The 13,448-nt window shown below is 49.2% G+C and overlaps 4 protein-coding genes across 4 annotated transcripts; 2 read left to right on the top strand and 2 right to left on the bottom strand.

Annotated features, from left to right (window-relative positions):
- Positions 1-1,529: 1,529 nt before the first annotated feature.
- TREMEDRAFT_63400 (uncharacterized protein) lies at positions 1,530-3,309 on the bottom strand (the record flags this gene model as incomplete). Its single annotated transcript, XM_007005704.1, has 5 exons — positions 1,530-2,060; positions 2,109-2,328; positions 2,373-2,527; positions 2,662-2,963; positions 3,009-3,309. 5 exons carry the CDS (start codon positions 3,307-3,309, stop codon positions 1,530-1,532), a joined length of 1,509 nt encoding a protein of 502 aa, XP_007005766.1.
- Positions 3,310-4,895: 1,586 nt separating this feature from the next.
- On the top strand, positions 4,896-5,553 carry TREMEDRAFT_63399 (uncharacterized protein; the record flags this gene model as incomplete). Its single annotated transcript, XM_007005703.1, has 4 exons — positions 4,896-4,989; positions 5,056-5,264; positions 5,373-5,436; positions 5,480-5,553. 4 exons carry the CDS (start codon positions 4,896-4,898, stop codon positions 5,551-5,553), a joined length of 441 nt encoding a protein of 146 aa, XP_007005765.1.
- A 2,671-nt stretch (positions 5,554-8,224) lies between these two features.
- Positions 8,225-8,608, bottom strand: TREMEDRAFT_63397 (uncharacterized protein; the record flags this gene model as incomplete). The annotated part of the gene is made up of 1 exon (XM_007005702.1): positions 8,225-8,608. One exon carries the CDS (start codon positions 8,606-8,608, stop codon positions 8,225-8,227), a length of 384 nt encoding a protein of 127 aa, XP_007005764.1.
- A 2,201-nt stretch (positions 8,609-10,809) lies between these two features.
- Positions 10,810-11,667, top strand: TREMEDRAFT_63396 (uncharacterized protein; the record flags this gene model as incomplete). Its single annotated transcript, XM_007005701.1, has 1 exon — positions 10,810-11,667. The coding sequence occupies one exon, from the start codon at positions 10,810-10,812 to the stop codon at positions 11,665-11,667; it is 858 nt and encodes a 285-aa protein (XP_007005763.1).
- Between the last annotated feature and the right edge of the window lie 1,781 nt (positions 11,668-13,448).

Raw genomic sequence — 13,448 nt, 5'->3', positions numbered from 1 at the left:
TAACGAGCAGTACTACGTACCCTCTCGTTATCAAACGCAAGTGTTCGACAGTTGTCACAACTCCTTGTCCGCCGGGCACCCTGGAGGGCGCAAAACTCTGCAGATGATCGCCAGGACCTGGTGGTGGCCGAGCCGACGAAGGGACGTTGTTGATTATGTGGCTCAGTGCCAAACTTGTCAGAAAGACAAACCATCACGAACTAACCCATTGGGCCTGTTGAAGCCCCTTCCCATACCCGGAAGACCTTGGGCGGACATCTCCTGCGATTTTGTAGGCGAACTGCCAGGTTCGAAGGGCTTTAATGCCATTCTGGTGGTGGTAGACCGTTTCACCAAAATGGCTGTTTTTATTCCCACAGTTACCACGCTGACGGCAGAGCAATTTGCCGACCTTTTCATCGAGAAAGTCTACTCTCGTTTCGGTTTGCCCGACACCATCACTTCCAATAGAGGAAGTATCTTCGTTTCTAGGTTTTGGAGGGCCATATCTACCTACTTGAGGATCGATCTTCGATATTCGACGGCTTTCCACCCACAGACTGACGGGCAGACAGAGCGGGTAAATCAGTGGTTGGAACAGTACCTTCGGATGTACACAAACTTGGAACAGGATGACTGGGCCATCTTATTACATCACGCTGAGCTTTGTTATAACACCACTCCCCATTCCTCCACCGGTATGGCGCCGCTGACGGCTTACACAGGTCGAACTTACAGGACCGACCTCCTCACACCTGCACTTGATGCAAACACACCATTACCATCCCCCCAGGCACATCACCGAATGCAGGCGTTTAGCACGCTGCATAGACTGCTTCGCGATTCCATTCAGAAGGCTCAGTCTGCGCAGAAGGCTGCGTACGACAAGCACCGCAGGGAACCACACTTCGAGGTGGGGGACTTAGTCTGGCTCAGTACCAGAAACCTGCGAAGTCTTCGACCTTCGAAGAAATTGGACCACCGGAAGGTTGGACCATTTAAGTTGATTGAGAAAATCAACGACAACGCCTGGAGGCTCGAACTTCCTGATTCGATGCTAAAAAAACAGGATTCATCCCGTATTCAACGTCTCCCTACTCTCCCCGGCCAAGGGCGAGATCCCCTCTCCCTCGGAGCCATTGGTCGCCCCAATAGAACAGGTCGTCGACGGAGAGGAAACGTATGAGGTAGATTACCTGGTGGGAAGACGGAAAGCCAGGGTTCGAGGGCAAAAGGATTTGGAGGATCAGGTCAAGGTCAAATGGGTGGGATACCCAGAGGAAGAAGCGACGTGGCAGCCGACATCTACCTTAGAAAACGACTCAAATTTCCCGCGATGGGTGGCCGAGCTGACAAGCAGATTGAACTCCGAACACAATGGTTCGACCGCCCCACTGGCTCCACGCCATCATACGCTTCCTCAGCGTTTCACTAAATAGAGATCCATCACATTTCATACTCCCAGAGGGACATTCACAATCTTTACACACTGTCATTACGATACACAATCCTTACTCCTAATTCTTGTACTGTACAACTTATCAACAAATTCACCTCCGTCCCGTCCTCCTCTTACTCCTCTCCATCCTACTCCTTTTCGCCTCCCTAGTTGACGGACCCGCGTGCTCCTCATCTTCGCCCCCGGAAGTCTCGAAATCGGGTTCCCACTCTTCTCCCTCTTCTTCGCTGGGCGGCGTCACCAACAACGATCGAAGGATTGCCTTCGACCTTCGGGGACGCAAAACCCGTGGAACCTCTTCCTGCTCTTCGTGCTCATCCTCCACCGCGCGCTTTCGCTTCTTCTCCACGGTCTTCCCCTTCTTCCCCTTTCCTGGCCGAACAGTGACTTTCTCCTTTCCTTTCCCCCTGGTCGAACGGTCACGTTCGACAAACACATTGTCTGATTCGACGCCCGAAGGACTGGAGGGACGGTCCTCGTCAGTGTACTCGGAGTCGGAGGGGTGCCGGACAGGACGATACCTCCAATGATAGCGAGGGATGGGAATCTTCTTCTTGGACACGGCGAGGACCTCGTCCGCTTCTTCGAACATTCCCGGCACCATTTTGGAGCGATCCAGGTCCTAGTAATCAGTTTTTGGCGCTCGAACGGTTGAGTTCGGTGTACGAACCTTGGCCATTCTCGTTAATTCTTTCAACCCCGTCACCCCCAGCTGAGAAAAGGAGGTATTCCCATCGTCTACCATTGACACTAGGATCCCCCCAAGAACTTGGAACCCCCGAAACATGGACCGATGAAACGGATAGGTGATTTTTGGCGCTGACCGGGAGCCATGTTTGCCGGACGAACCGAGGGAACAGGGACGAGCGGTGAGTTGGCAGTAGTAACATCTGTTGGTTATCGAACATAAGGATTCGAGGGAGAAACGGCTTACTTTCCACCAATATGGACCGAATCGTCTAGGGCGACGAATAGGGGGGCCATGTAGGACATCTTTTTCACGGTGGCGGGGAGGAACTTGGTCTGGATGTTACGGCAACCTTCACACCGATCTTCGACGTCCACCTCTGCTAGCACGAGTTCTGGATCCTGTAGCATAGCCAACATACCGTTCCACAGAGCCTGGACGTTTGGGGCACGATGTTGGATGTTGCCCCAGAGGTACGTAGTCAGGATCTTCGAAGATGTTAGTTCGATCATCAATTCTTTTGCGGAACACGCACCAATTGACCCCTGGACATGTGCGGAGACACTCGAACCCGTACGTCATGAAAGCGGGTGACGGTCGAACCGTGGGACACGATTACAGTCCCGTTGGTCACCGACACCGAAGAGGGTGGAATCTCCACACGATCACCAACAGCGACTTTCTTACTCTTGGCGGAGGCGACATAAGGAGTTAAATACCCCACTTCTTGGAGCTCGTCGCTGGATTGCCGCGCGGGGGTGACGGGAGGAACGGGATTGGTCACAATTCGAGATTGTGCTAGCCTCGAACCCAGGTCTTCGATGCCGGGAAAGTCGTCTCGACGATCAGTTCAACGCCAAGATCCCAAAGAAGAAAACCCACTTGATCCCTCTCCTACCGGGACTTCCTGTTCATCTTCCTCTAATTCGTCCTGCTCCACTTCGCCCTCCATTTCGATATCCTCTTCCCCCTCAGCGCCCATCTCCATATATTCACCATCGTCAGCAGAGTCAACTACACGATCGTTCAAGCGCAAAAGAAGGGCGGCGGTTCGTCGAGTGGCTGACGACGGAGTTGCGGCGGCGGTCGAACCTTCCTGTTCGGGGGCAGAAGATCCCGGCTTGACGAGGTGCGGGCGGAGTCGCAAGATGACGTCTGAGTGTTGCGAAGGAGATTTGGACATGTTGTGTAAGGATGGAAAGTGTTTGTGTGGGAGTAATGAGTTTTTTTTTCGAAGAAGGAGGATAAGTAAAGGACAATTGGAAAAGGGAATACAGGACGTAAACATGTTAGAAAAGTCAATGAACGTAGAAAACACGTCAACGCAGGAATTGATGGATGATTTTTAAGGGATCGTGGGAATTGATGGAATGGTCTTGATGGTATCGGATCTAAGGGTTCGAGGACGAAAGGATTAGATGCGATCATCGTGGACGATGATTTTTGGAAGGGGGGATACTGTCATGACCACGTGCGTCGAAGTTGCTAGTTCGGGTATTATCCACTCACCTCCATTACCCGCCACCGATAAACACTACCAGCCACCCTTATCTACATTACACTCTCATTCCATGTACATAAGGTAGTGCATAGCTTAGAACAACTTCGACGAATGTATCTTGTCTGTCTCAACATACAAGTTCTCATATACATTTGCCAAACTTGTTATTCACTCCTCGAACTATTTGCTTCGATCCTCATATCATCTCGCAACTAGTACAAGTCCCTACAAGTAGTTTATCACCCTCGACGCAGACCCTTCGACCTTCGGTCTGGTCTTGACAATTATGCACAGGTAAAGGAAACATGCCAGACGCGCAGACATGATTTTATTCTCCATTACCTTACTTAACCGTACCTCTTCTTGATATCTATGATAGTAAACTTCTTTGACGCCATTCTTGATCAAAAGACAGTCAGTACTCTTGAAATCGTCATTCCCCATCTTCCTCACCTCCGAGGCCGCCCGGACGTCTCGCCGTGGTTCCCATGCAACACACAGCCGCAAGATAGTTCTCACGCCATACAACTAGAAGGGGTAATTTTCTTGCCGTGAGATGGGCATCCGGCGATGATGTCATGGATCTACTACAGGCTGAGCTATTACTAAAAGCCACTGAATCCCTGCACTTTCATTCTTACAATCCATCATAAACACTAGCTGCAAGGTACTCTCTCATCATGGGAAACTCCCAGTACCTTGTACAGCTCAAATCAATGCTTCGGGCCGTGGATATTGTGGCTCAATAATACTGTCAGACAAAAGGGACATTTATTGAGAAAATGCATTTCTATCACATGGTAACCCAAGATCTGCGGATATGGTCAAGAGCTTTTGGTGTGACAGAGACTTCTCGAGCTCCACTCCCCCCTAAATGCAATCTTGAAACTCTTACTCAGACTGCAATTACTGCACTGAGGCGTTCTCCTGCTACTTATTTGAATCTTTGTGAAGACCAATCGTTTACAGACTCTCTACTCGTTGCTGTTGTCACAAAGCATGTGACAAGTTGAGCAAAAGTCGGGGAAGGGTATTTAACCAGCAATCGGCGGTAGGGTTAACCGCCGATTAATAGGCCTCTTCGTCGCAGTGGTCAACATCACTGTTCCGTTGGGCACTGTTATATCGAGCCAATGCTGGACAGTTGGTCCTCGTGACAGTAAAGGCTGGGATTATTCCCTTGCGACCTTTTGGACAAAGTGTGGGAGGAGAAGGGAGGTTTAGCACGGGTGGAAACGCCATCCCTCTTGGAGATAGGAAGAAGATCAATGCAGTCGGAGGGGAGGAAGCAAGCTTTGAAGAGCGGGGGATGGATGAGGAGGAAAAAGATGGGGACCCGTCGCAATAGGCGAGACTCGGCGGGTCAGCACTCATATTCTCTCAGCCACCGTTCCTACCCCCAGAAAAGGAAAGAGCTGATGAGACCAGGTAAATGTGCATATAAATCCGTAAACACCACTCCGAGATGTATAAACGATTGTCATACCCTAATCCCTTCAACCTGTAGAAACCAACCAAAGTCTAATGTGTATATCAAGGGTGTCAAACTAACAGCTTTGTGGGACACTGGAGCAACCTGTTCATACATTAGTCCCAAGGCGGCCAAGAGAATTAAGAAGGAGAAGAGGAAATACCCCGTGAGTGTACCAGTTCACATGTGTCACAAAGCGTGTGACAAGTCGAGCGAATGTCGGGGAAGGGTATTCAACCAGCAATCGGCGGTAGGGTTAACCGCCAATTAATAGGCCTTTTTGTCACAGTGGTTAACAACACTGTCACATTGGGCACTGTTATATCGAGCCAATGCTGGTTAGTTGGTCCTCGTGACAGATTAATCGGCGGTTACAGGTAGGGTCCTGGGTTCGACTCCCGGACGGCGCCGGGGGTAATTCAGCCCCTACTTGGAAAACCTCCCTCTCGGAGTAAGTTTTCGGTCTATCGTACCCTTCCCAAGTGTGGGGACCCAAGCGGGGTCCCCTTGTTGGGGCCCCAACGCGGGGGCCCAAGAGGGTGCATAATGTCACAAAGCGTGTGACAAGTCGAGCGAATGTCGGGGAAGGGTATTTAACCAGCGATCAGGGGTAGGGTTAACCACCGATTAATAGGCCTTTTTGTCACAGTGGTTAACAACACTGTCACGTTGGGCACTGTTATATCGAGCCAATGCTGGTTAGTTGGTCCTCGTGACAATCGCAAACTACGGCGTAGTTCGGTGATTGATCCTGGTTCCTGTACGTCATCGTGACACGTTGGATGAGAACACTCAGTGCAAATAACTCCTAGTAATTCCTCTCTAACCTCCTCTACGTCTTCATCCTCCTGAACTCCAAGTATCAGATCCATGGGGTCAACAAGATCATCTTCCTTTACTTCTCGTGTCCCTTGCAATGCTCAAAGGAGGTGACGTAACTCCGACGTGGTGGCGTCAACCTTGTCGAACTTCGGTAGACCTTGAATAAGGTTACTCTCTTGTATCATGGTACTTCCTTTCCCGGAGTGATAGTCCGCCCGCCTAGATAGTCCATCTGGAAGGCTTGCCTGAGTTCCTGGTCGATAAACCATTTTAAATCTGAAGTTAGCTAACTCTTCTACCCACCTACCTTGACGTGGGCTGAGTTGCTTTGGCTCCATCCAGTAGGTGAGATTTAAATGGTCAGTAAGGACTGTGGTTTCTACCTGCAGTAGTAAGTGTCTTCTTCTTCTGAAACCCTCAACTACGGCGAGGAACTCCTTTTCTCCTACCGGGTAATTCAATTGGGCCGTGTTGAACGCGCCCGACTCGATGGCGACTGGGTGTTCTTGACCAGCTGTATTGATCTGCAAAATTATGAAACCCCAGCCAAAGAACGAGGCATCTGTCTGTAATATAGTCTTCAATGTAGGGTCAAAGTGAGCTAACACCGGCGCAGTACACATCCTAACTTTCAATTCCTTGAAGGCTGACTCCTGTTCTGCTCCCCACACAAATGGCACATCTTTCTTCGTCAGGTAGGTGATTGGTAGAGCAATTTTCGAGAAGTTGGGGACAAAACGCCTGTAATAGCTGAAGACTCCAATGAATCCTCTAGACTCCCGTAGGTTCTTTGGACGTGGGAAGGATGTGATGGCGTCAATGTACTCTGGATTCACTGATACACCTCGAGAAGATACCACAAAACCCAGAAACACCACCGAATCTCTTTCAAACTTGCATTTACTAGCTTTCACGTACAAGCTCGCCTTTTGCAGCACTTCAAAGACCTTCACCGTAGTTCCTCGTAATTCCTCCGATGTATTCCCATAAATGAGGATATTGTCAATGTAGACCACGACTCCATTCCCTAGTAGTTCTCTAAACACCTTGTTCAGGAAGTGTTGGAAGACAGCAGGAGCGTTTCGCAGTCCATCTCGAACAACAAGAGATTTGAACATACCATACTGTGTCCTGAACGCAGTCAGGTGTTCATGTCCTTCTGTCACCCTCAATAATTGGTACGCTCCAATTAGGTCCAGTTTGCTGAAGTATCTTGCTTTCCCAAGTTCTTCGGTAATCTGACCTATCAATGGGAGAGGGTATGCGTCTGGTATCGTTGCTTTGTTTAACTTTCGATAGTCGATGACCATTCGCCATTGGCCTTCGGCTTTCTTTGGTATCATAAACATTGGTGAGCCGTACGGCGAATTACTTGCTCGAATTCGGCCAGCGGCAGTTTCGCGATCTAGTATGTCTCTCAGCGCGTGTCTCTGATCTTCTCCTTGAGCATAGAGGGAGGCGACCTTCAGGTTCGCCCCCTCCTTGAGCTCAAACTTCAAATTGTAGGACCTCGGGGGGGAAGAGTCTCTCCCCCTTTCTTCGGGTTAAACACGTCAATGTATTGGTGGTATTGTTCGGGTACTACCTGGAACAACTCGTCTTGTTCCTCCGGGCTCAGCTCTTCGAGCTCATCTTTGCCTCGGAGGTCTGTTTCGTCGGTTCGGATCCTGAGCCCTATGGCTGCTAGGCTCGCGACATTTTTCGTCTGTGGAAAAGGAGAGGATAACTCTTCTCTTTCGTTCGGCATGGGTAGGGGAAAGGACACTGCGCTTTCCCCCTTGTTTGTCTGGGGAATAGGGAAGGATATAGTATTTGCTCCCCCATTTAGGATTACTCTCTCTTCTCTCATCCATTCCCATCCTATCACGACATCCGCAACACAAAGGGTGGTAACATCCAGCTTTATTGGGTGAACTTCGCCTAACTTCTGGACACCCAGACTCACTTCGACGAACTCCGTAATGGGTCCAGCCACACTAACCGAGCCATCAAACATGTGAACTGGTACACTCACGGGGTATTTCCTCTTCTCCTTTTTAATCCTCCTGGCCGCCTCGGGACTTATATACGAACAGGTTGCCCCGGTGTCCCACAAGGCCGTTAGTTCGATTCCTTTGACATACACGTTAGATTTGGGTTGGTTGTTACAGGTGGAAGGGATTGGGGTATGGCAATCATCTATACATTTTGGAGTGGTGTTTACAGACTTATATGCACATTCACCTGGTCTCATCAGCTCTTTCCTTTTACTGGGGGTAGGAACAGTGGCCGAGAGAATATGAGTGCGGACCCGCCCAGTCTCGCCTATCGCGACGGGTCCCCATATTTTTCCTCCTCGTCCATCCCCCGCTCTGCAAAACATGCTTCTTCCCCTCTGACTGCATTGATTTTCTTCCTATCTCCAAGAGGGACGGCATTTCCACCTGTGCTAAATCTCCCTTCTCCTCCAGCACTTTGTGAAAAGGATTGCAAGGGGATGATCCCAGCCTTTACCTTTGCCGCTATTACAGGGCAATCCCAGTTGTAATGTCCCCTCACTCCACATCCAGTACACTTCCCCTCCTCCCGATGTTTCAATACCTCATCAGCACTGGGTCTTGGCCAACGACAATTTAGTTCGCCCACGTCCGTTGGAATTGCCCTTCCCTTGTTCGTGGCCTTAGGTTGCGAGCCCTCGAACTTCGCCATAGATTGCCCTTTCTCCTCGGCCTTCCTTTCCCCTCCCCTATTTACCTCCTCTCTCCTCTCCCCCTGTTCCTTCCTCTTCTTCCCATTCTCCTTCTCCACCCTTCGCTGGTGCAAGCAATTGTCCATGGGGACCACAAAGTCAATTAACGCTCGGACGGTCTTGAAAACTTTTCCATGGCAAGCGATTTCATCCAGCAAGTGACTTTTCAGTCCATTCTTCGCCCGGTCCACCAGGTTCCCATCATCGCCCCATCCTAACACCGCTACATATCGTTGAAAGGCGGCAAAGTAGACCAAAGCCGACCCATTCTGCCGAAGCTCGTTTATTCCCCTTGCTGTGGTTCCCTCCTCGTCGGGGTCTCCGAAGTTGGTTTTGAGATATTGGATGAACTTCTTATAGTCTAGAAGGTGTTCGGGGGGGGGTCGTCTTTAGGCAAGTCCGGTTGGACGGCAAGAAGAGGAGTTTCACGTAGATGGGAGATCATGAAAAAGATTTTTACACGGTCGGTGGGGAACTTGCGAGCGTTGATTTCGAAGTGAACTTCACATTCTGAGATGAAGGCGGTGAGCTTTGATCTCTTGCCCCTCCACAGGTCTGGGAGGGGAAGCTTTATCCCTCCACTCATCTCAGCAACCCCTGGGGTCGCCGAAACCTGTCTTCCCATGGCGAGCCGTACCCCTTCAGAGATCCCCTCGACTATCCCCCCGACTGTCTCCTGCTCTTTCCTCTTCTTCTGTTCCTCTCGACGGTTCCTCTCCGCTATCATATCCTTATTCATCTCCATCATCATGTTCATTATCGCCAGAATCATCTTCTGAGTTGTGGCCTCCTCCTCAGTTCCTCCTACTCCTTCGCTCCCTGCCAAACTTAGCCTACCTCCTGTGCTCCTCTCCCTTGGTCGTGGAGTCTGTCCCGAACCTTCGGAACCTGTCCTCACCATTGGTGGTTCTGATAGTCCGGTAGGCTGGGGGGGGGGGTGGTTCAAGAGGTAGGGGCGGATAGAAATCATCTCCTTGGGTTGATCCTTTGGGGGTATCAATTGCACCAGGCAATGGTCCCAAGCTTTGTCTTAATTCCTCCAACATCCTCCTCTCCGTCTCTTCTCCCGTTTCTCCTGGTCTACTCATACTTCTTGTAATTCTCCTCTCCGGTTGCATAAAACTTTGAGCTTCTCCGAGGTCTGCACGGGTCATCGGTAAGAGCGATCCTTGATACTGTCACGGGCGTCGTTTCTTCTCTTCTACTGACCGACGGTCGACAAACCTCGGCTAACTACGTCGTAGTGGGGCGTCGATGTCTCACTACGACAGGGTACTCGTCGGGGAACTACGGCTAACTTCGCCGTAGTAATACGTCAAGTGGTAAATGATAAGGTGATCGTCGGTGAACTACGGCTAACTTCGCCGTAGTGTGTCGAACTGCTCAGTGGTAGCTCTCCCTAAATTGATGGTTGTAGCTACTGAATATATCTCTTGCTACTGACAACAATCAAGGATCGCTGAAGAAGTTCAGCAATCTGTAAACTATCTATACTTCCCCTCTCTTCTCATAGAACGTCCCTCAACCCCTGTACAGCCTCGCGCTCAGTCCTCTTCGTTCAACTTCGCCGTACCTCGCCATATCCCCGATATCCTACTCTGACTAACTTCGCCTAACTTCCCCTACTCCACTCTCCCTCGGTTTCCTTCCCCTAACTTCGCCGTAGTTCTCCGTTAGGCGGGGTTGTCGTGACAAATAATCTCTAGGTTCTCGTAACTTCGTTGTAGTTGGTCTCAGTGGTTCGGGGTGGTGGTGGACAGTGGTTCGGTGATGGTGAAAGGAGGGTCGGTGATGGTAGCTGTCAGGGGTGTCACGACATGGTTCGTGACATTTGGGTCGTCAACGTGTTATCTTGGAGAGTGTCCATTTTGATCTTGATCTGATCACTGATCATGGTTCCCACATCACGCACAGCCTCGACATCGTTCCCACGCCATCCACCAAAACGGGAAATTTTACGACCGTGAGACGGATATCGAGGGATTTGATTCTAGCTCCGCTACATGCTGAGCTAGAAAGAAGACTAGAAGGCTCATGGGTAGAAGAAAAGTGACTTGTACTGTACTTGCTAGTAAATTCCCCTCTGTGCTCTCTGAACAAAGCACCAACACATATTCTATTCATAGTTGTAAATTATAGGTTGCTTTGATACCCTCCTGTCATGGAGCTCAGTAGGAAAGAGATAATTGATGTCCTTGAAGAGTCATTTCGAATTGCTGATTTCCTCGCTCAAAACCTCGATGATGGCCCGACAGTGACTGAGAAACTACTCCCATCAAAAAGCTTCTTTTACACCATGGCTAGTGAGTCACGGATATGGTTGGAGGCATTCGGTCAAGCAACACCTCCTCGAGTATTATTTTCCTCTGGTAGTGATGACCCTGAATCTAGTTTCAGTGCATACATGGCATTGAATCAATTTGCATTGACTTATTCAAGCTTACAAGGCCCACTCTTGACAACTCTTCCTCGAGCTATCCAGTCTTTGGGTCTACAACGATTTCAAACTTTCCATATTGATTACAGAACTCTTACTGACCGGCACTTGGCCAAGAAACTGGAACACAGTCAGAAGAAAATTAGTGATAACTTGAAGGACATGAGCTCAGAAACAAGAAGGATGAGACTCACTCAGGTGCTCTGGGCTTTGGATGCATACCAAGATACCTGTTGGCATCAGACAGAATTTCTTGACCATATCCATTGTGTAGTACGCCAACATTTCTTTGTTGAGCAAGCCAAAAGGATCGAGACGTTTTTGAGTGCGACGCACAGAATTCCCTGGGATCCCGATTCAGATTTGAGCAAAAGCATTGCCAGCTCAGTGATAACAAGATTCATTGTGTGTTGCGGTGGGGAGGTCAAGAATATTGCCTATGCGCTCCCAAAGGGCATTGAGAAGGTTATCCACGATATCACTGTTCTTGACAGTTCTCCTGAGTCCACCTTGCAGACCGGCTTTGCAGCACCCCAGGACAGCTTTACAGCGTTGATGTTCTGTGATAACTCTGTGTTGTGATGTGAGGGCAAGTCAAGAAGGGAGTTGTGTTTCTGCTATCAGGATTAGAACGAAGGTGAATAAACAGAGATGGAAGTATGAACAGTGAGATTAGATTTTAGTGACCCGTGCAATGTAGAGAGAATAGCATTACTGTCTACGAGTCTATGACATTTATGGCTTCTTGGTATTCGAATGAAGGGACTACGGCTGATGTATGAGCCTGCGGCAACCTGTACATAATTTGTGGTCCTGAAATTCCGGTTACCAACGCCCTCAAATTCTGATAAGGTGTCCCACACGACACGTCAAGACTATCGGATATCACAAAGAGATATCAATGCAAAGCGTCGACTTCCCACTTTTGGTCGGCTGTTGTTTCACGGAGGTAAAATTCCCCTTTGACTCGCTCTTTGCACGGAGTTGAAATCCGTGGGGTCTTTCTCGATTGAGCGTACTTCCGTCGTTGATGTATAAGAGCTTCTATCTTTTAGCAGTATATTTATCTCGAACTTCATTCTGATTTGTGTCCCTTCACTCCAAAACCGCATCATGGGTCTCGGAGCATGTGAACACTTCCCACACCACAACTGTTGGGAGATTTCCGTGCGTTGTCGTCATGACTCCGCGGCCTCACGCCTCCACTCGCTCCTCTTCCGTATCACTCATCATACTATGTTGTTCGCTGATAATTAGATGGTAATACAGAGGGAAAAAAGAGCATGCATCAATTCTACATGTCTCTATACTTATCACATTCCACTCACACACATTAAACCAGAGACGATCGAATAAAGTTCAGAGGATAAGTTGAACGGAGAAATATTCGACGGAAGGGGTAATTCTAACGGCGGTTCGGCCGTCCTGGCCCGATTCTATCGGCTAACATATGTAGGGTCCCATATAAATGAGCGGACCTGAAAGTGAGAAAGCCAAGGTTGTTACGTCCCATCCACAAAAAGGGTACTTTAACATCAGAACGTGCCCTCTTCAATTGCGAGCAAACGCCAACTATGACGCTTCATAATCAAGACCAACTTCGAGCTTCAGTGGTAATCTTACGAACTCCAATAAACGACTTGCGAGCCTATAGACTTCACCAGTTATCTATGTCCTTGCAAAGGGCAAGTCTCTGGCTCTCCACTCCAGGTCGTCCCTATGGAGATCCAGAAGTTGGATCGTATTTCGCAGATTGGGTCAAAGAGATCATTACCCTCCTACGAGCAAAGAACTACCATATTGAAGATCTTCCTACCAGCTTGGACCCCACTTATGACGCCCAAACCTATTCGTTAGACTCCCAGGTGATATTTGATTTTGTGGCGCTATACTCTTTTCCTGAAACAGACCCACGGCAGGAATCAGGTTCCACTTCTGATAGAAGACTGTGTTTTCTGATAATTAGATGGTAATACAGAGGGGAAAAAGAGCATGCATCAATTCTACATGTCTCTATACTTATCACATTCCACTCACACACATAAAACCAGAGACGATCGAATAAAGTTCAGAGGATAAGTTGAACGGAGAAATATTCGACGGAAGGGGTAATTATCTAACGGCGGTTCGGCCGTCCTGGCCCGATTCTATCGGCTAACACTCCCCCACGGGACAATGCACGACTCTGCAGTAGTCCCGGACGATTTATCGATGGCGACGGCGGGGTTTGTGATGATGTAGAAGGTAGTAATGACGAAATATTGAGTGTTATGTGTGTGGTAGTAGTGGTAGGTGAAATCGTGAAATGAATTTCTGTGGGGCCCCCTGCGGGGCTCCGCTCTGTCACGTGGTTACCACTCACT

This window comes from Tremella mesenterica, assembly GCF_000271645.1.
Source record: "Tremella mesenterica DSM 1558 unplaced genomic scaffold TREMEscaffold_8, whole genome shotgun sequence".
In the NCBI taxonomy this organism is placed as follows: Eukaryota; Fungi; Basidiomycota; class Tremellomycetes; order Tremellales; family Tremellaceae; genus Tremella; species Tremella mesenterica.
This window is presented reverse-complemented; position numbering and strand designations above follow the sequence as displayed.